We start from the raw sequence: 23524 nt of genomic DNA on the forward strand, positions 1-23524 counted from the left end.
ATTAGATCTTGATGTAAAGCAAGCCCTTTAGGTCAGAATCTACAGACCGTTTCAGCTGGTGGACATGTCCACTACAAATACTGACATGTCTTTTCCCTCTTTCAAAAATGGACCTCAGATACACACACGTTTGTTCTGAGAAGTTGGCCAGACTGAGAGTAATGTCGGAAACGTGTCTCTGTAGGGAAACTGCTGGCAGGACGAAGTTCTGATCCTACATTCAGACAACTCAGTGAATCAATCAGTTTAAGCTCTTGGGATGGAAGGAATGGAAAGAAGGGAAGAGAAGAAGAGTGAAGGACAGTGGGAAGGACAGTTAGCTTTAGTGCTGCAGGGCTTTAAAGGTTTTCGCAGCCTGCAGCTGTGTGGACTTTATGTTCTGAGTACATGCGCTTTTCAGTGTCTTACAAAGTCTAAACTGCACATCCTTCTCCTTCCAAACCAACTGATATGAAGTCACTAAAGTCTTGGAACACGAGGTGCTTTCTTTTAGTGATTAGATTAAAATCGTCTCTGTTCCTAACAGCTTATCCTCAACAATATTAATGTGCACACATTCCAGCCTCTCCGTCTTAGCCTACGTTTTCCAGGAAAAGCACTAAATCCTTGTTTTTGTTTCGGGGACAAGGTGAGAAGTAGTCAGCGGCTGAGGAGGTCAAATTCATCCATCTATTCTGTCTTCTAAAAAACAGGATACGGACGCCTGACTAAGATCAAACTAAGACGTGTATTCACAGAAAAGACAAGAAAAAGAGACATTTGGTTTTCATTTTCACCATTTCACACGAAGATAATAATTAAAATCTGAGGAAAAACAGGAAACACACAGATGGAAAACTCTGACTCTGATTAAATTCTGCTTTAATCTCCTGTTAGGGTAGCAGCCTCCCATTAGGAGGCAGCTCACACTTTCCCTTCAATCTCCACAAAACAGAACCGTGACAAATGCGACAGCTACTTCTCCTGTAGTTTCATCTGCGCTCCAGCTAGATATCTGAGGTCAGTATGGACGACATCTCTAAAATCAAACCTGTGGGCTCATGTGACACATGCAGCCTTGTTCTAAAACACCGAGCAGCAATGAGATCACTTATGACAGCAGTGCTGCTAATACAGTAGATGCATTCACCAACGCACGAGCGGCTGAGAGAGGGCTTTGCACGGAGGGAGCTGTTTTTATAGGCCATCTACAGTTTTATGTCCTAAGCTAAAGACGATGTCTTCAGGGGAGTTTCTCAAAGTATATTAAGGCTTAAATGTGGAGCTCCACGGCCCCAGAGTTTCAATAACCACAGATAAGCAAAGACAACAAAAGCCCAATAATACAAATAGCTAGTTTAAAGGTGTAAGAGACACAAAGGAAGGAAGGAAAATTCAAATCCGAGTTAAAATGGAGCGATGGGCTCTTGTCCCTGCTGTGCTGACACTCGCAGTGCATCATTAAGTGTGTGGAAGTAACAGACTCGTTCTCATTTAGCCCTGAGGGTTTATTTTATTGGACCCCTATAAAAACAGTGAAACTTGTCTATGTGTCTCAATAGATTACGTCGATTCCATCACAAAGTGTTCAACTGAGGGGCCAGAAGATAGATTTTATTATATTTTTTCATCATCGGTTCCTTAAGCAGAGCCGTAACAAAACCGGCAATGAAGGAAAGAAGAATGTGGCTTCAGTTCATGTGAAGGGGCTTTCTGGGACTCTCTGCTCTGGCAGGCAAACTTCTTTTTCTCCAGAAAGCTCATTTTCCTTGGCTAACAGCAGCCGAATGTGTGCAGCGAGCATCTTGAATCATCGTTTGGAATCTGCAATATATGAAAAAATTTCCACAGCAACACATTCTTGTTAGATCATCCCATGATACACTTTGGGGCACTAGTGGGTTTGAAAGAAGGTTGGCAAAAAACAGCAGAAGGGGATCCACGGGCACGGCTGCCCCATGAATATTCCCCCCCAAAACTTCCTGTTGATGTCACAACATCACAAGCTCAAAACAACCTCGTCTGGAAGAACTGTGTGCAGTGTCATGATTGGTAATGTAGAGAATGAAGGAAGGGGGCACAATGGAAAGAGGAGCCATAATCTCTTCATGCCTCAGTAGCTGAGGCTCATGTGCCTCTTTCCTTCTGGAGGAGTCTTGAGACTGCCCTGAGCCTTGGGTGTAAACGGTTTCTTACCTGATTGAACCTGCGGGTGAAGGCCACAACATTTGGAGCAGAGCTGTGCTTCTCCTTCTTGTTCCAGCCACAGCTTGATAGCTCCTGAAAACAATACAAGAAATCCAGATTACACACACAGCCGACCGAGGGCACTTCTTCCTGACGTATGTGGCAGTCTGATTTGAGGTCGCACAGAAGGAAATGGAAAGGAGCTAGGGGAGAGCAGATGAGACAGAGAAAAAGTCCATATTCAGTCAGAGCTTAGAGAGGATTGATTAGTGACTGAATAAACTAAACAAAAACAACAAGTTATGCAGAAGAGTTATCCTGAATTTAGAACAATAAATTGTTAATGATGGTAACTTAACATAACATTATTTTTTAGTGTTGGTTTTACGGTATTATGGGAAGGGTTATAACATATCTGGATTTTTTTAAAGTATAAAATAAAGTTTAAAATGCAAAAAAATATAATTACCACTCCACAACACATTACCTCCACTAAGTTCAAATAAACAGTGTTCCAAACAACCAAAGCAATAAATCCACCCAGCCTGCAGAAAGGTTGAAAATCCTCACATTTAAGACGTTTTTATTGGAAAATGTGTCACTTATCATCTGTTGACTTTCATTTAAAGTTTATTAGAGGAAGATTTCTCCACTAACGCTGGCCATACAAAGCAGCAGCAGCAGTGTTTTTGCTTTGCCTGTTCAAGACGACGAGTGGCGATTTTGGAATTTGATCACAGAGAATTCCATCAACACACAAACAGGTCTTTGTTATTATCAAGGTACCAGGCTGAGCTCTTTCTGGCCCTCGGCTGTCCTCGACAGTGAGGTAAAGACTGAGACCACACATACAGTGAAAGGGGAACCCGGTCCTTCCTTTGGCCCTGCAGCCTCTCCGGAGGCCAGGGATGGTGACATAACAGTAGGAAAAATGCTGCAAGAGCCCTCCACGTAAACCCTGCCAGCCTGGCGACTTGGGATCTGATGTGAACAGCAGCATCAGGAGGCTACTCCCCACACAATAATCCCTGTGAGACGGGCTGTCTGGATCCAACAACATCCACACAACGGCTCCTTGAGCTGGACAGCATCAGGATATCTTTTTCTGTGGGGAGTCTCGCAGACAAGGGCGGGGAAGCAGCTCATCAGATACAGATGTTAAAAGCAGAAGTTTAAGTGATGTGGAGCATTGAGACTTTGCTTCTAGAGAGAGGATGACAATACATGAAGAGGAAAAGCCGTACAGCGGATCAGACAATTAAACTAAACACTGAAGATGCAAGAACATCTTCTAATGAGGCCTTCTACAAGTCCGTGTGAAGTCTTACACGTTTGGATCTGCTGCTCTTTGCACAAGATGAAGCTAAAATGCATAACATCATCCAGTTACAATGGCAAATTATTCCTCAAGTATGTGAGAGGTTGTTTTTCTCCCTTCGATGTCTTCACCGCTCAGGTAGGTGGCCAGTACACCCAATAACAGATGCACACGATACACTGGGATGTCATGTTTTCCAAAAGGCTCAAAAACACACAAGATTCTTTAACACAGGCCCACCTGAACCTGTTTCTCATCCTACTAGTCATCTATCAGTCCATCCATACGTGTAGTAAAACCAATTTAAGCTTAAACTTATCGGTTTAGTCTCCAACTCCACATGCCTCCTGCATTTAGGCACCAATGCACTGCACCACAGCCTCTCCAGAAACTATTAAGCTTTAATTTCCTTTAGTTTTATGCGACTTGTTAGTCCCCTTTCCCCACTCCTAGGCCCTACAAACTCCTGGCAGCATTAAAACAAAAAAGAAAAAAAGACAGCACTTGAGGGTTTGAGGAAAAGCTTTGCCGAGGCAGCTCTGGTAAGAAGGTTTTAAGTACTGCAGTAAAAAAGCTTGCTGTGCTAAACCACAGACAGCCTGTCATTTCCACATGCTGGTTGGGCTGTGCGGCGTTTTCATTTAAGCACGTTCCTGCAAGGCTAAGTGAGGCTGGCTGCATCCACACTGTTAAGCATAATTAACACCGGAGCTGTCAGAACGCAACTGATGTCACCGCTGGCTGAGTGAGCCGCGAGACTCAATTACCTAAGATCTAATGGGATAACGAGAGTCCTGGAGCATCCAAACAAAGGAAGTCAGACTCACACACCCAAATCTGGCACATTAACTCAGATTCAGAGAGAATAAAGTCACACGTTACAGAGATGGCTCGAGCGAGATACCACAGGAATTCCATTTGGGTTTTTTTGTCTACACCATAAATGAAAAAAGGAGTGTTGGGACCCTGGGGAACTGCATTTTGAGGCTGTGAGCTCAGACAGGAAGCAGTGATAAAAGACAGGAAAGATGAGAAAAATAGGGCGGTCTGAGAAAATGTTTGCTGCAAGACATTTTTAAGCAATAATAGGATTTATGCTTCTGCGTCAGCTCTGTGAGGGAGAGACGCACACATGTTAACGAAGACGTTTCGTCTTCGTACTTATCTGTCACCTGGGGATTGTTGCAAAGCAATTCCCTGCCAGGACAACAGAGCGTAGCGCTTTTATGGGGTATCTAGTCATGTATCAGGATATATATCAAGATAATGCATTTACTATTGTGTTTATATTGTGTTTGTTGTATTTCAGAGACTTTTTAACACAGACAAATGTGTCCCTCATTCTTCACCTCTTCACGCTCTCACCACCTCTAAACCCATGTTTCCCATCATTTCTGTCCATTAGGGTGGCCATACGTCCTCTTTTCCCCAGACATGTCCACTCTGTCCCGGGAGTCCAAGGGGGTTTCCTATATTGATGAAAATGTCCGGTTTTTCATTCAGGAGCGGGGTTTGAATTACGGGGGAGCTGGAAGCCCTCAACTTACACACCTGAGAGGAGCCCGTAAAAAGATCCAGTTTCTACCAACGCCACATTATTTATATGGATTTTCAGCGCACTGGTGATTATTTTGAGCAGAGAGCGCTGACTGCTGCTGCGCTCCAGGCAGCTGTGTGCTGCACATGGAACAGTCTCAAAGTGGCGCCACCAAAAACTTAGAATTAACACAATAGTTCATGTCCGTTCATATTCACTGTTACTTTCTGTTTCTTATCCACAAGTGACGCGCTCCGCTGCAGAGAGCATCATCCATACCCCGGTGACCAGTGATGCCAGTAGCGCATTACTTTGTAACGCGTTACTCTAACATAACGTAATTTCTTGGTAACTTCTTGGTAACTTCTTGGTAACGGCTAATCTAACGCGTTACTATTTCCATACTAGTAATCAAATTAAAGTTATTTGTCCAAGCCATTCTGCGTTATTTTATCCTTTACTCTGATTTTTTTCTGCTTAGGATAATCCTGAGTAAAGGAAATAAAACATAACAGAGGAGGAGCCAAGATCAACTTTGCATAACGTATTTGACCAATCAACGCACACTTTCCTTGCACACAGGAAGCAGCACACTGCTTCACCAATCAATAGAACGGCACCACGATGCCATTTGTTGGAATATAACTCACTTGTGGTGCAAAATTAAAACCAACAAAAAAGCACAGTCATATTACTGAATAAACGACTGAAAACATCAAACACAACCCTGCAATAAAACGCACAATAAAGAACATAAAACTGGAAAGCTGGCTACCCATAATGCACTCTGGAGCCGCATGCGGCTCTTTCATCCATCTGATGCGGCTCTCTGCTTGTAATACAATTAATGAATATTTAATTCCAATCCAATCCAATTTTATTTATAAAGCGCATTCACAAGGCATTACAACCAAACAAGGCGCTGTACACTAAAGATGTTAGTTAATCAAACCGGCGGTATACAAACATGTCGAACACAGATAAAAGATAAAAAGGAAATACAACAAAATTCCCCAAAACTAACAGCTAAAAATCAATAAGACACAGGGAGAATAAAAAATTAGAAAAACATTTTAAAAAAGAACCTCAATAGTACGGAAGTTGATATTGTAGAGTCCATTTTTAAACAATGCAGATGTAAGTGAGGTTCATAATTATGTTGTATAAGCTAGGTTGAAGTAGTGAGTTTTCAAGCGTGATTTAAAAATGCTAGCTGTTGGTGCTAGCCTCACTAGCAGTGGTAATGCGTTCCACAGCTTGGGTGCACAGACAGAGAAAGCCCTCTCTCCACGGCTTTTTAAACGAGCATTCGGAACAGCTAGGAGGAGCTTATCTTCAGACCTGAGAGCACGCGGCGGGTTGTAGTAATGGACAAGTTCACACAGATATGGAGGAGCTTGATGGTTCAAGCATGGTTAAAATATATTTTATTTTACTGCATTTATTTTTATCTGTGTGCCAATTCTAAATGTAAAGATAGTCTGCGTAAACCTCAACAGGTCCAACAGTTGACAGGTCACCTGCGTGTGCGTAATCAGATATCTCTATAGGAGCTTTCTGAGCTGAAGAGGATGTGAGATTCTGGACTTTTCCTCAGACGGCTCATGGATGCATCGCTACGTTGGAGACAGGAACAAGCGCTATTCAGCCAAAGTTTCATAATCAGGGAACATTTTCTAAGTGACAAGTCTCTCTGAGAGACAGGGTTTGGAGAACACTCGCTTCAGTGAGAGGAACCTCCCCGCATGGCTCTGGTTCTGCAACGCGCTCTAAGCCCCCGATCTACACACATCTTCAGCTCGTTGTCAGCATCTTACGTGTGCGCTGACAGTGAGCTGCACGGAGCTCAGTGTCCAGCTCAGATGTTCTGATGGGAATCTTTTCTTGATTGATGTAGCTACCTCCGCAATGTGCGTAACGATAAAAATATCTGCGCATCTGCAGGCTTGAGGTTTCTCCGTCAAAATAAATGATCAAATACGGGAAATATCCAGTCAATGTGAACCCTGTCATTTAACGGTTTTGCCTTCTTGTGAAGATTGTTGCAAACAGGAACATTAAACTTGATTAACACCAGTGCCATGCACACTACGCTGTTATCTCCATTTCTGTAAATGAGGCAAAAACAAATTGATCGGATCCTTTTCTTACCTGTTTAACATTGTTTAATGTAAAGTTTAGTTCAGCACAAAGTTTAATTACAACAATCCAGCGAGACAGAGCCTGGATTTGTATTCTGAACAGTTTAAACATGTTTTAAAAGGAGACATGTGACGCGTCAAAAAGCGTCACCTGCTCAACATTAAAACCACTAACCGGGTGAAAAATATCTAAGTACTGTAGACACCGACGAGCTACAAGTTCTGGGTCAATTTTATACAAACTGTTTTATTTATCATCTTCTGTTGAAAGATAACTTTGAGGTACATGAGCGACTGGTATTGGTTGCTGTCACCTGTTGTGATTGGTTAAAGCAGCTCTCGGCTGTCTTAGGGTGGGCCCCGCCTCCCGCCCACAACGCTGCGGCTGCTGTGGCTCCCAGTGCCTTCTTTACTGTGGGAAACTGGTAATAATGGCTCTTTGATGGGAAAAGGTTGCCGACCCTTGTCCTACAGCGTGATCAACAATGGCGGGAGGAGAGAGGTATGTTTTCTAGCTGGAAATATAGTCACTATTTTGAGTTTGTATCAGCTAAAGATGAAAACATTAAGGTTCGTTGCAGACTCTGTGCTGGCTCTGTGTGTTTTATTTTTTATGAATACTATTTATTTTAAGTGAGGTCAAGAAATACTGTTTTTATTTTATTTTATACAAACATGCATGGAGCCAGGCCTGGAGGTGGGGCACGTCTGGTGGCCGGGCTTTCACCCAGGGAGCCCGGCCGGGCACAGCCCAAAGAGGAAACGTGGGTCCCCCTTCCCATGGGCTCACCACTCGTGGGAGGGGCCAAAGGGGTTGGGTGCAGTGTGTGACGGGTGGTAGTCGAGGGCGGGGACCGTGGCGGTCTGATCCTCGGCTACAGAAACTGGCTCTTGGCACATGGAATGTCACCTCTCTGGTGGGGAAGGAGAGCCCGAGTTGGTGTGTGAGGTTGAGAGTTTTCGACTAGATATAGTCTGACTCACCTCAACGCATGGCTCTGAATCTGGAACCAGTTTCCTTGAGAGGGGTTGGACTTTCTACCACTCTGGAGTTGCTCCCACTGAGAGGTGCCGAGCAGGGGTTGGCATACTAGTTGCTCTGGCAGAGTCTCCTGCCCACCTCCGACAGAACTTCCAAAATGTTCCGGGGGAGGCGGGGGACATCGAGTCTAAATGGACTCTGTTCCGTGCCTCCATTGTGGAGGCGGACGACCGGAGCAGTGGTCGCAGGATCGTCGGTGCCTGTCGTGGTGGCAACCCTCCGAACCCGCTAGGGAACACTGATGGTTAGGGATGCTGTCAAGCTGAAGAAAGAGTCCTATCAGGTCTTTTTAGCCTGTGGAACTCCAGAGGCAGCTGACGGGTACCGGCAGTCCAAGCGGCTCGGGTGGTCGCTGAGGCAAAAACCCGGGCATGGGAGGAGTTCGGTGAGACCATGGAGCAAGACTCCGTACGGCTTCGAGGAGATTCTGGTCCACCATCCGGCGCCTCGGGGGGAAAGCAGTGCGCTACCAACACTATCTATTAGGAATGTAGCGAAGCCTTGATGACGTCGACGGCTCGATTCTAAAAATTTGTAGACGTCAGATCCGGTAATCGACGCACCACGCCCACTTGTTGCATCCCTAGGAGTTTGTAAATAGAGGTGGAATCTGCCTGTTTTTCCTCTAGTTCGCCCTCTTCTCCGCCTTCACTAACATCTCCACCAAATACCGAAGACCCGGAACAAAGTCCGTCTGCTACTAGATTCCTTTCCTGTTTTGCCCACCTTCATCTCCCAGTAACGGACAACAACTTCTGGGGTCAGATGTGCTGCTTCGTCTCTACCGCAGATGTAGAAAATCACCAGGAGCATTTCTCCCTTCATAAAGGAGCTTCTTTCAGACATTAGGAGAGCTGTTTTTGTGGTAGCAGTCTCTCCTCCGTGCTGGTCTGTTTGCTGCTGGGTGTTTTTGGTTTATTTAAACTTGGTAACTTGAACTTAACGTTGGTAAAGCTACTGTTAGCATTTTCGCTAACAGCTTCTTGCGTTTGGATAAGCTGTTACGTTTTGGTTTAGAGTTCATCTTTTTTGTGGTGTAGATCTCCCTTTTATTACATTTAGAGTGTTGTGGGGTTTCGGTTTAGTTTAAAATATCACCCTGAGTTTGGTTTAACCACCCAGTTTAGAGTTTGAACCTTTGGAGATGCTTATTTTGGTCCAGAACCCTGTCATCTTTGCTCAGTGGGACATCCCTACTTATTTGTACTTTTGTTTTAATTACCCACAGGCAGAATTTGTTTTATTATTCCCAACCTGTGGATGGAAAGATTTATGTTTTTTGTAGTTGTAAATAAACCTGATCATCATGTTAACGTTTAAATCCCATGTTATTGTCCCTTCCTTTTTGCACACGAGCCAAACTCCACAGGAAGGGTCATAACATCACTCGCCTCACGCACATAAATGACCAAAACAAAGCAGCATAGAGACACTCCGTCTCCAACCACCTCTCAGGCAGCAGCCTGCACTCCCAAGTTCTACATGTCACCAGAACATAACCAACCGAAACACAATAAAAGCAATGTTATACAAAATGGAAGGCCTGTAGTGTTTATTCTCTTACAGTAAAAATGTATCAATTTTTTTGAGAAATTTATTAGAGATTTTTTGGTTTTCATTAACTGTGCAATAGAAAAATAACCAGTAGATAAATTGTCTCAACAGTCATTAGAATAGTCGACTATTCGATAAAATAATCGTCAGAATAATCTTTTGAAAAATAATCGTTTACCCCCAGCCCTATCATCTATAGTGGGGACAGTGTGCTGCTGACCTCTACTCAGGACGTTGTGGATCGGTGGGCAGACTACTTTGAAGACCACCTCAATCCCACAGACACGTCTTCTAGTGAGGAAGCTGTAGCGATGGGTACTGAATTCAGTACTTTTTAAGGTACCGACCGAATTCCATAGTACCGACTGAGCACCGATTCACGTCATTACAAACGGTGCCTCGTTTCGGTATCAGTCCTTCATAACGAGAACTTGCCTAGACAGCTGTGCATGCGCAAGAGCGTTATGTCATCGGTCGCTGCGAGCCAGTTGTAAACAGAGCAGCATGGTAGAAAGAACGCACGCTAAAGCTTGGGTCCACTTCACTAAATGTGATGGGTAACTGGGTGATGATGAAACCAGCGACAACGATCTAAGCGAGACATCCTCATCTTAATCTGCTCCGGTAGGTAAATAAAATGTTTAAGATATCGTTAGCTTGATATAGTAGCTTCCGTTCTGCTAATGGTGCGTTCGCTTTCTCCTCGGAACTCCGAATTTCCGACTGAAAGAACATGAACGCGCTCTAAAGTTTGGCTTCACTTTACTAAACGCGACGGGTGAAGATGAAACCAGCGACAACGATCTAAGTGTGAGGCATCATCGTTTTAATCTGCTCCAGCAGCTAAATAAACTGTTTAAGATAACATTAGCTTGATAAATTAGCTTCCATTGCCACCATTGTTATCAGCTAATGGTGCGTTCGCTTTCTCCTCGGAAATTCTAACTTCCCAGTAGGAAAAATCAAATGAAAAAGGACGGCAAAAGGAATGAAGATGCACAGTAAATTTTGTTCACAGTAAAGATGTTTGCTTCAGTTTAATTATCAGCTTATAAAACTACAAGGACGATGTAAAAATATGAACAGTTGTATGTTATTTATCGTGATATTTATCAAATATGGTTATACATTGAGAAAAATATATATTTAATTATAAAAGAGAATTAAAATATTAAACACTCAAAAGTATCTAAAATTGGTACCGTTAAGTACCGGTATCGATTCCTAGGTACCGGGAATTAGTACCGAATCGATTCAAATGTCAAAGGTACCCATCCCTGGGAAGCAGAGTCTGGGGACTTTGGGTTGGCCTCTCAAATCTCTGGTGTTGAGGTCATTGAGGTGGTTAAAAAGCTCCTCAGTGGCAAGGCTACAGGGGTGGATGAGATCCGCCAGGAGTTCCTTAAGGCTCTGGATGCTGTGGGACTGTGTTGGCTGACGCGGCTCTGCAATATCGCGTGGACATCGGGGGCAGTCCCACTGGACTGGCAAACCGGGGTGGTGGTTCCCTTATTTAAAAAAGGGGGACAGCAGGGTGTGTTCCAACGACAAGGGGTTCACACTCCTGAGTTTTTCTGGTAAGGTCTATTCAGGGGTTCTGGAGAGGAGGGTCCGTCGGATTGTTGAACCTCAGATTCAGGAACAGTAATGTGGTTTTCATCCTGGCCGTGGAACACTGGACCAGCTCTATACCCTTAGGGGGATCCTGGAGGGTGCATGGGAATTTGCCCAACCAGTCCACGTGTTTCGTGGATTTGGAGAAGGCGTTTGACCGCGTCCATCGGGGGGCCCTGTGGGTGGGGGGGTGGGGGGGGTTATGGGGTACCAGGCCCTCTGATACGGGCTGTTAGGTTCCTGTATGACTGGTGTCAGAGCTTGGTCCGCATTGCCGGCAGTAAGTCTGGCTCATTCCCAGTGAGAGTTGGACTCCGCCAAGGCTGCCCTGTCACTGATTCTGTTCACAACCTTTATGGACAGGATTTCTAGGCGCAGCAAAGGTGTGGAGGGCATGCATTTTGGTGACCTGAGGATCAGGTCTCTGCTTTTTGCAGATGATGTAGTCCTGTTGGCTTCATCAGAACGTGATCTTCAGCTTTTGCTGGAGTGGTTCGCAGTCGAGTGTGAAGCAGCTGGGATGAGAATCAGCTCCTCTAAAACTGAGACCATGGTCTTGATTCGGAAAAGGGTAGAATGCCTTCTCCGGGTCAGGGATGAGGTCCTGCCCCAAGTGGAGGAGTTAAAGTATCTCGGGGGTCTTGTTCACGAGTGAGGGAAAACTGGAGCGTGAGATCGATAGGCGGATTGGCGCTGCATCTGCAGTGATGCGGGCGTTGTACCGGTCTGTCGTGGTGAAGAGAGAGCTGAGTCAGAAGGCGAAGCTCTCGATTTACCGGTCGATCTACGTTCCTACCCTCACCTATGGTCATGAGCTTTGGGTAGTGACCAAAAGAACGAGATCGAGGATACAAGCAGCCGAAATGAGTTTTCTCTGAAGCGTGGCTGGGCTCTCCCTTAGAGATAGGGTGAGAAGCTCAGTCATTCGAGAGGGGCTCGGAGTAGACACGCTGCTCCTCCACATCGAGAGGAGCCAGTTGAGGTGGCTCGGGCATCTGGTCAGGTTGCCTCCTGGACGCCTCCCTGGTGAGGTTTTCCGGGCACGTCCAACCGGGAGGAGACCTAAAGGTAGACCCAGGACACGGTGGAGGGACTATGTCTCTCACCTGGCCAGGGAACGCCTTCGGATTCCCCTGGAGGAGCTGGCCCAAGTGGCTGGGGAGAGGGAAGTCTGGGCTTCTCGCCTTAGCTACTGCCCCTGCGACCTGACTCCGGATAAGCGGATGAAAATGGATGGATGGATGGATGGATGGATGGATGGATGGACAAACATGCATTATAGGCAATAGGTTTTAAGTTCAACTTAAAATGTAAGAAGATACTTTGTTGATAGTACTGTTAAAAAGCATTTGCAATAAAGTCCAGTAGTAGTTTTTATGTTGAGGCAGTTTTTGGTAGATGCTGAAAGTAGCTGATAAAGTAACTCGTAATCTAACTTTGTTACTTTTTAAATGAATGAATCAGTAAAGTAACTTAGTTACTTTTAGAAGGAGTAATCGGTAGTCAGTAATCAGATCACTATTTCAAGGTAACTGTGGCAACACTGCCGGTGACTTCATCTCACTGGGCAGCACACACTCCGCTATTTTGGCGGTCGGTAGAGCCCTTTGATCTGCTTAGTTCAAAAGTAACTAATTAGGTGAAAAAGTAAGAAACCAAGCAGCAGTTTTTTCTGGAGAATTAAGAAGAGGTGCAGGAAGATTAGAGACAGACAGGACAGAAAAATAGTCAAATAAAAAACAAGAAAACAAAACAAGTTTGAAAAGTAAAATGTTAAGATTTATCCCTGTAGCGTCATGAATGTCCTGTTTATGACCTAAAGGTCATGTTCTGGTGTGTCTGCTCGAGCAGAGACATAAAGTCTCTGACAGGCTAATCTACATGAGATATTGGCCAAGGTCTTTCATGCACTCTGCTCATCTGAACTGCTTCACCTCTGGACAGCTCAAGACGAAGAACTATTTTGATAAACAAATTATCAACAACTTTTTTATTACCAATAATAATGGGAGCCCAATGTTCAATCTATCTGTGAAATGACAATGTTTACTACCTGATATTATAATCCTGTGATCAGTAGTATTTTACAAGTAATTATAATCTTGAACATTTGCACTAGACACTAATGACACGTAATGCTAAAGTCACACGACACATTTCCTTTTGTCTGATCCAATCAGAACCTTCATTTCTGGCAAGGCGTGTTTTTCTGTGGTGTTTGTTTAAACCCTCTTTTGCATGTCAAATTCTGATTTGCCAGTAAACCAAAATATGACAATCATCAATACTATTCCACGCCACCTTTTCTTTAGTTCAAAGCGTTGTAGAGAAGTCTCGGACCGGCCATCCGGACTTCCTCTTCAGCCATAAAGAACCTCGACAAGCTGGATAAAATCTGTTGCAAGTTACAACTGACCGCAACGGTTCCTTCAGAATAAAAGCTGAACCTCAAGACCCCTTCAGGGTCTCGGAGACGCCAGTGATAACCTGTCGTGACCTGGAAACATTCCAAGACTAGTTTGGTCGGCACTGCTGCTTTTCTACCGGCTTCGGTACCAAGGAGGGTCCTTGAGGACCTCGGCATTTTGGATCTAACGGAGGCTTCCCCTGGGGTACGTAGACCGACAGATGGTGCTTCATGTGTGTTATAAATCTCCTAAAGTTTAGAGCGAAACATTCACTCCTACTCAGAACTAACTGCTTAACTGGATCCGCTGGTTCTGAATAACATTCCATACACACACCATCATCATTCATCATGTCTCACTCCACCTTAGTCCATCAGTACACAGAGTGTTTAAGTTAGTCGTGGTTAAATTGTGTAGAAATAAATTTTGTAACTATTTTAAACCTGACTCTTTCTCTTTCCTTGGAGTTAATACAAAGTGTCACTTAATCCCTGCAAAAGAAAAAAAAAAAAAGTCCAATCTACTGGTTAAAATAGTCAAAGATCCATCAGATTGATATTTCATATTTCTATGGAATCTCACATTTTATGGTTCATAAGCAAGATGAAAACGACCCATTCTTTACATCCCACAACAAAATTTTACCTTTATAAAGAAATATTTTATAAACGTGATATATCTGATACTATTCAGATCACCTTCAAAACTCAGTCCCACACCCAGGGCCGTTTCAAAGCATTTTGGGGGCAGAATAGAACACACCACCTCCCCCTCCTGTCACTGGGCTCCAACAAAAGCCTCTGTGTAATTCATAATCTAATATTGTTCTAATATTCTCTGACAATAAACAAAATTGTCAGACATGCTGTCTTGTCTGCTTCATTCAGTAACAAAAACCATTGGGAAGCCACTATCTGGATTGTCTTCAAGTTTATGTGGAGTGTGTGATAGACTTTTTTCATTGATCCAATCGTCTAATCTCACAGTTGACAACGCATTCTTATTAATCTGACCAACCTAAGCTTTAACGATGTTGTAGTAAAACGTGAGGTAAAATAATTTAACGTTGCAGCACTTTAGCAGCAGAAAAATAATATTTTGCGATAAATATGCAAATAATTCACATATTAATTGTTTTTAGAGCCATTTTGTTGCCTGAATGTCATTAATTTTAGCTCTAAGCCAGGTGTTCTGACAGAACACCAGGAAAAATATGGGTTCCAACGTGATTTGTGTGGTGTTGCCATAATGTGACGTCATCAATATGTACAGATTCCCTGTCCTCTTTTTTGGAAATGGAAATTTGGTCACTCAACCATTCATCAATAAAAAGCTTGATGCATATCTTTCTACTCCTCCATTCACAGGTGAATAAACAGTCATATTTTCATTATTTCCCGCGAGGTATTCTTCAAGCAGCTCCGTGTCTGCCACTAGGCATCTTCGGCTCTCTTTATTTTTTTTGAGGGCATAATGGCAGTGATGTTGATGAATTTAATGGAAGCGGCGTACTGACCTTGCCTGGCCAGCAATGCCAAGGCTTCCTTATGGGAAGCAAAGGGCCTGGGGTCTCATTTATCAAACATTGCGTAGAATCCTTGGGTCTCATTTATCAAACATTGCGTAGAATCCTTACTAAAACCATACTTAAGCTCAGCAAAAAAATGTACCGATGCCAAGCAGGTTTGTGGTCTATCAAACATGGAGTACGCACAGCTGCACACAATCTCCGCTTCATAAATCAGAAACTATCTAGAAAGGTTCTCCGCTGCTTTTTAGTTACAATCCCGCCCTCACCACGCCCACTTATTGCCATAAATAGTCAGTGCAAAGTGCCTTGTGGATCTCATGCATATACATAAGCCGGCTGTTGCAGCGCTCCGCCAATGACATGGCGACCGTAGATCAAGGCAGATCAAGGAAACGCTATTTCACAGAAGCAGAAATTGAGGTACTTGTGGGTGAGGTGAAGAAATGAAAGGAAGTGCTTTTGCAAAAAAAATAAGAAAATCCACGGAATGGCACAGCGTTGCTGAAGCCGTCAATGTTGTGAATTCTTCAGAGAGATCTGTGACGGATATAAAAAAAATGGTCCAATCGGGATTCGATCCCCAGACTCCCAGGTGAAAGTCGCGCGCTAACTAGTCACCCAAACGGAGATCTCCCTTGTCCAAGGAACCAGGGCGCATGATCAATCGGGTCACAGTGACAGGACACACACTGTCAAAGACGCCTGACATTCTGTCTCAGTTTGTCCTCCTGCTGATATTCTACATCCCGTATTCTGCGCTTCAGGCTGTGTGTGTGTGTGTGCATGCGTGCGTGAGCGTGTGTGCGCATGTGTATGTGTGTGCATGTGAGGGGGTCTTGTTCTGTGTGAAAACGAAGCAGTACAAGTGATGATGCTGCAGGATTTCATAACTTTATCCTTCTCAGCAGCAGCACTGCAGGTGCTCTCCATGTCCAAAATGTGCGTAAGCCAGGCCCTTAGTCAACTTAAAGTTGCGCACATTTTTCCTCTAAGTTTTCTTTCATAAATCCCATCAAGTTTGCGTGGAAAGTTGCTTACACAGTTTTCCGACCCCGTTTTGTGCGTAAGCAAGTTTGATAAATGAGGCCCCTTGTAAGGCTCCCATTCAAGTAACACCCACCCCCTGAGAATTCTAACAGAGCTAATCAGCTCTGAGCCGTGTACGTCACACACCGAGACGCTCAGTTTCTCATCAACAGCAAAGCAGAGTTTGCTGCAGTTTTTTCCTCTGTTCGAAAGGACTTGGACATGTCTTTAAAACCACAACAAGTACAAGTGCTCAAAGCCTTACTTCTATAGAAAGATGTTTGCACCGTTGCCAGACACCATCTTTGACTACAGCTAGTGAAAGATGGCTTCGCGCCATATAGTCGTAATTTTCGTCCTTTTCCTGATTGCATATTTTTGAGCTAGCTAGTCCTGCCCCTCATGGTTCTCTCTGCCTGTGAGTATCCAAACTCATCCTCTGTGTAGAATAGATAGAGGGCAAGTATGGCAGACTAGGCTAGTACTGACCAATCACAAGTTTGTATTCTCCGTCTCATTGGGCGGATGTTTAGAAAAGTGGGCTTGAGTTCAAGCGTCCATGCGAGCCTGTTGGGAGAGCCCTCGCAATGATGGATAATGATGTTACATGTCTCTGTACCGATGCAGAAGCAGGAGCATAAACTAGGCCTGAGCGTGACAGAAGGAGCCGTCATGTCTGCTTACTGATGGTAACTTTACGTTGAAGGGAATCAGTGGAGAAAACTATGAATTATCTAGTTATGAATAATTTAGAAGATGACTGACCTACAGGATCTTCCTCCTTTTAAATTATAACAACACAACAAATCAAATAAGCACAAATGATTAAAATAAAATAAAAATTATCCTTTTTGTTATAGTCTGTGTCCACCTTTATCTGCAAACAGAGAACATTTTTTCCAGGAACCGTACAGTACAGATCAGGCCACATCAGCCACCTATGACTTCAGCGCATCTGTAAAAAATTACCCAATAAATTATTGTTACTCGCCTGAAAGAATGCATTTAATCTAATGAAGAAAATACTTTAATGGTGGTAAAGAAATCCATTCTAACAATGGAAAACCTGTCACTGGTTTTTCTGCATCCACTTCCAAGGAGATTTTTCCCCTCCGGCGTTGGAGATGATGAATGCGTCCGAACCCTGGTGCTGACAGGCTGTAGTGTTATTGTTGCGTAGTGATTACAGTCCAAACAACATGTGCAGACTTAGGGGCTCTACAGAGAGCTCTAACGGTTTAGCTACAGTTGTGACTGTGTCCCTTCTTTCTCATGCGCACGCACGCAGCTTCCCGTTAATCTGAAGGTAAATGAACGTGTCAGCATCATCTGTGATTTACTGTCGCTTTTCTGCAAGATGCTGGATGATTTCAGCTCCATGGTAACATGATACAAGTCAAGTCACAGTATCTGCCAAACCCACACAGTAGTGCTGGGATAATCTGGCCTCTGATCAACTGTAAAGACCAATCAGAGAGTTCATGTTGGAAAATACATAAACAGAAGTGCCGGCCAAACACTTAAAAGATAATAATTAGCTACAGAACGTTGTCATTGTTTCTCGGTGTCTGAGCCAAACAAACGAGAGAAAACATCTGAGCTGCAGCACAGATCTGCTTTCTCTGACCATATATCAATATTTTCATCTGCTCCCGTCCACTGCTGCTTGTTTAAACTAAACACAGTTGGCTTGAAATTCAGTTTTATAGTGAAATGAGACGCTGTTGCAGAAGGCGAGGATGCCATATGATCGAGTAATGTAATTGAAGCTAGAGTAAACATGCATAAAGGTAAAAACTGGCACTTTTATTACGTATGCGACTCAATACGAACTTTCTGACTAAAGCTACTTCATTGTTCGGTCCTGCCACACGGGGATAAACAGATGTTACTTTACTTTCGCCTGCATGTCTGAATGAAGCGTGAAGAAGATTTTACCCACTTCCAGCTATGTGTCATCATTTTCTCCACGAGACCCTCGGTGTGTTCAGAGGGGTGCCGGCACGCTCTGGGCCAGGCAGACATGTGAGGAACAGAAATACTTCATGGTGGTATGTAAAATGCAACCTGATTGCTGCTCCTCGAGAGTTGGAACAAAGATTGCCGGCCAAAGCCACTAAATCACTCTCTTGGCTGTTGTCATGGCCGGGTGTTAAAAACAAAGGGCAGCCTTCCTCCCCCTGGAGGCCCCTCTGCATCACTCACTCGTTTTCTCTCAGCCACTTTTTCAGAAACGTTCAGCTGCAGATCATCAGCTTTGTGTTTGATTACAAAATCAGACAAACAGAGAGCGGAGAAAAAGTTTTCTATTGTTCTTTTATTTATTGCGAGCTCCTCTGAACTCCCCCTCGTTTGAGGCTGAACTCAAAGCACGGTGAGCGACTGCTGTTAATAAACTGAATCAGCCAAGGCTTCACCCCGGTTGTAATAACTGCTTCGTAAATTTAGATCAGATTTCCCTCGCGTCCCTTGTATCCATTCCTCCCCTCCTCTCTGTGATCCATGCTGTCATATGTCATTATAATGGCATTTCACTCTGCAACGCAACAGCCAAAGAACATAACAGCCATTCATCTGGGAGCTGTAAATTAAACATCTGCCTGATCTGCAGTACACATTATTCTACCCAAATAAAAAATAAATGCCTGGTGTTCCCGTGGATTATACCTGCCCTCCAAGCCGAGCACAAGACTGACAGTTCACCGGTCAGCGCTGACCTACGGTTTTCACGCCACAGATGTTGGTGCCTGTCTCACTCACAGGGCAAACCGAGCTGTCACTCAAGTTAATAGATAAAGTCTAATGAGCTCAGATTTAAGATGTGTCACACTGATGTGGTCAGCTCGAATTTTCCTACCAAACTGAACCAAACCAATGGCCTCTCCACATATCCGCCACCATTCTTCACATGTATCAGATTGTCTGGACAGATACTAGTGAAGGTTTCCTATCCAGAGACGTTGGCCAGACGTTCTACCATCTCCACACTTTTTGATGGATCCATACACGATTTGTGTATTTTATCACTAGCACAGCAGAAGGTTATCAAATATAAATGGTTTGGCTGGACCTTTCAGGCCCTTCCCCATACATCTGCTTCATGTCAGCGTTGGAACATTTAGGCTTTTATTATCCTCTGCTTTATGTCAGTCTTTGTTTGGCAACTTAAACAGAAAAAATAAAGTATCAAGGAAAAAAAATACTGTGTTAGGCTGTTTGTCTTAGTTTCTTTGTCACACACGCTCCTGCACGGTTATTTCATGCACTTATGGAGACTGAAACGAGAAAGAAACCTTGTTAGAATGACTAGTTTCTGGAAGACGGGCAAAAACAACTGAGCAACTACGTTTGTTATTAGAATTCAGCAACAAAACTGTTATATTGTAAATTGTATCTGTAAAAATAAAAATAAAAATAGAAAATACAGAAATCCAATCAAATAATTGTTTGTTTTGATTTGGTCAACCTTATGAACATCTGGGCACGTCAAGAGTTTAAGGAGCAACTACAGCAGATGTCGCATCCAACCGAAGGTCAACTCACTCAAAGTCTATTAAACTAAATGAGAATTACATCACATCACATCATGGAAACAAGAACATTCTTTGCCTTCTTTCCACTCGCTCATCTAAGGAGAAACAAAGAAGAATAAATATATCTATTCAATATTAATACGATTCTTATTTACAACTATGTCTAAGTTCTTCTTTTTGCTACACTAAATGTGAGATTTTTTTATTTTATTGTTTTAAGGATAAATTATGCATTAAAAAGTAAAAAGTAGGCTGAATGTCAGTAAAAACATGATTGCACAACCCGGGGAATCTTCTTATTTAATATTTTCCTATTCAGTCTGAACAGTCAAACAGCAGGCACGTCTCAACACACACGCCTGCTTTTCTTATTATGAGTTTGCAGGGAGGAGAGGGAGGACAGCAACGGAAACCCTGGCAGAGTTCACAGTTTTGCTTTTCCCAGACAAATGCTCAAGGAGAACATGAAGAACCGAATCAGCCCCTTTAGCCACCAGCAGAGATCTGGATGGGTCATTCTCAATAGTTCACGCGGCTCCTCATCTCTCCTGCAGCAGACACCGGTGTCCCCGAACGCCCCACAATCAGACCTACAGGCTCTATCTCCATCTTGCTCAGTTTACATCTCTACTTTAAGCAGTTTGTAGCCAAAGCCAAAACACAAACAAAATAAGAACAAAGCAAAACAAAGATTGATAACTTCAGCTCAAATAAAAATTATTTCCAAAAAAAGAGACAGCCTGTACTGAATTAAAGGATAGAAGACCCATGAAGCCGGGAGTTTTGTGCTTTTGGGTTGAAGAAAAAAAAGCTACATATATATAAAGAGCAGCAATCAGGCGTGTTTTATATAAAGTCACAGCGGCCGGGATTAAAGCCTGGTTATCCGTGTCTGCCGCCAGGAAGGACACCAGCTGCACAACGAGGAAAGAAAGCACCAGATTAAAGCAGCTCACAACCTGCCAGGAGAAAAGATAGCAAAACTATGTAGTCTTCCTCCGTTTGACTAACATGTGCCTCTGCATGGAAGCTCCAGTCACAGATAAGACATGGGTCACTAATGGGCCATTCCCATCTGTACCGGGTCGGCCCGGGCCGGGTAGCGTAGGTTGTTTACATATCTGGGTGGTCTGGTATTTTTCCGGGCCAACCAAGGCTCATTCTCAGCCCTCTTCTCGAGGGGGTCTGCTTCAGGCCGACCAGGACCAACACACCCACTGCTGACAGCAAATTCACACCTTCCATTAGAGCAAGCCTCTGATTGGTGGGTAGAATCAGCCCACATGGGCTTAAGACAAGGATGTGTGGAATCAACCGGGCCAGGCTGGGGCCGACTGGGGCTACCCGGCCCGGGCCGACCCGGTACAGATGGGAATGGCCCATTAGTCAACAGTGGAGAGAATCTGGGACCATGTGACTGAGGCAATCAATAAAACACATCCATTACAAAGCATTCTACACAGACAGGTTCAGGTTTGTTTAAACCCAACAACCCTGATTTCCCACCATGAGCTGGATGTCCCAAACAGCTTCTGATGAAGTCAGGAACGTTGATCTGTGTCAGTGGCCCATAACTGTTAGGTAGGGTTAAGGTCAGGTGACCGTGGAGGAAAATCTAAGATGGTCTGCACCTCTGGGTCCACTGTGTGTGTTCGGGTTCATTATCCTACTGTGGTGTAGTGCAGGGATTCCCAAAGTGTGGTGCGCACACACCCAGGGGTGCGCGAGCTGCCGCTAGGGCAGTGAAAAGTGTAATGGCTGCGGAGCTCAGAGAAGTCTGTCATATGTCACCATTAGCGTAGCCAGAAACTCATTTGTGGGTGGGCCTAAGAAAAAGTAAGTGGGCCCAATAAATATAATTGGAAACAAGTATTTTTTTGCGTATGTGAGTGTGTCCTCCACATGTGCCCTAGCTTCATAATAGCAATGCGCCGAGCTTCAGCACTCTGGCCTGCGCACGCCGATATGTTCCGTATTTGATCATTTTTAACGGTGTTGGAGAAATCTGAAGGTGGTGAGTCATTCTGGCAGATTGTAATTAACACCTGTCTCATGCAGGTGTTCTGACGTTGTAAACCTCACACACAGAACATTGCGGATGTAACTAAATAAATCAAGAAATTATTCTTTTAACAGCGCGCTGAAGATCTGAAGTTCAGAGTGCGTCTGTCAGAGGTCAGACGCGTTCCAGCGGAACCACGGCTCACGGGTGCACAAGTGAGCACATCTGGGCTGGGTAGAAGTAATTTTACAACATTGGTTTAAATAGCGTCAATAACGAGACGCTGTGACTTGAGCGGCTCATGGAGCTGTGCCGCGCGCGCGCACACACACACACACACCCACCCCTTCTTTACTGTCACAAGTTACTTATGAGTTAGTAAATGTGACATTTTTCTTGTTATTTATCGTGAAACATCGGCATGTCTCAGATTCGTATTTGGCCCTTCTCCACCCTGAGAATATTCCACTGAGAGTACTAGAAAACTTTATTGGTGACTTCACTTCTAGGCTGACTTGTTGCAGTTTCAGTGGGTTTGTGAAATGTGTGATAACATTTAGGATTATGAAGAAAACATTAGAAGAAACATTTGATCTGCAACATCAGGTAGAGGCTTTTAACAGATCTCATTTTCTGACCTACTATGCATTAATTATGCATGAAAACCGTGTGACTCTGTATCTAAAAACCTCTGCTACAGGTAACCACTAGCCCTTTTTACAAGACACGCACCAGCAAATCAGTGAAATGTTACCGCAACGGCGTGTCTTATAAATGCGCCATAGCGATGTGCAAATTTTGCGGCAATCGTTCCGCCTAACTTGGTACCAACATTTCAGTAATTGTCCTTCTTATAAACGGCAGTTTCATTATAAAAAGAGCCATATGAAGCCAAACAATTTATCATCGTTTTATTTATATTAAAAACACAAGATCATGGGGATGGTCTCAGCACTAGATACTAACTGGTGTCATGCAGAACTTAATCAGAAATATTTGTCATACTTTATTTTGGACTCAGAAAGTCCCCCACACCTTATAACTATTATCTGAATGCGTTTACACTTAATCCTAGTTTTTTGTACGAGTTTATATGACCGTTTATAGACACTGCTTATAACGGACATCTCCTTAAATAAAAAATGAACAGGATAAAAGATGCCAACATGGTCGATGCGGTTTGAATCATTTAAAAGTTTTTCCTGTTCAGCCTGTATTTGTCTTAGTTTGACTATAACCTAGTGCATTTGTAATAAGGTTTAATGAGGTAATATAACAAATATTTATTACACAAAACACACATTTAAAGGGAACAATTACAGACATGTAAGAAGTCACTTTGATTTCATCTGTTCAGTTTACAAAAAATGCCATTAACGTAATGCAACAAACCAGGTTTAGTAATAAAACAGCAGCTCACCTCAGGCTGGATGGTAGTGAATACAGGCGCGTCCATGAGCGTAATCTGGCCCTGAGGGGAACCAAACAAGATGTCTTAGCGTGATTAAAACCAGACAAAACATCCCAATGACAATGATATGATAGCAGATGGTTGCTGTTTGTGCTCCACCTTCTTTATTATTGCCCGGCTCATTTATATGATCTACATCAGTTAAAATTAACAGTTGATCTAAATACAGTGCCTGGCCCAA

General features: G+C 43.6%; 1 protein-coding gene across 3 annotated transcripts in view; it reads right to left on the reverse strand.

Moving 5' to 3' along the window:
- Positions 1-23524, reverse strand: part of ralgps2 (Ral GEF with PH domain and SH3 binding motif 2) — a 98376-nt gene that overhangs the window by 40951 nt on the left and 33901 nt on the right. For all 3 annotated transcript variants that reach the window (XM_015971669.3, XM_015971670.3, XM_015971668.3), the window contains exons 5-6: positions 23293-23343; positions 2176-2259 (exon numbers count right to left, since the gene is read on the reverse strand). In XM_015971669.3, the coding sequence (XP_015827155.1) occupies positions 2176-2259; positions 23293-23343 (135 nt within the window). The remainder of the gene's footprint in view (positions 1-2175; positions 2260-23292; positions 23344-23524) is intronic.

Source organism: Nothobranchius furzeri, chromosome 8 (genome assembly GCF_043380555.1).
Source record: "Nothobranchius furzeri strain GRZ-AD chromosome 8, NfurGRZ-RIMD1, whole genome shotgun sequence".
Taxonomy (NCBI): Eukaryota; Metazoa; Chordata; class Actinopteri; order Cyprinodontiformes; family Nothobranchiidae; genus Nothobranchius; species Nothobranchius furzeri.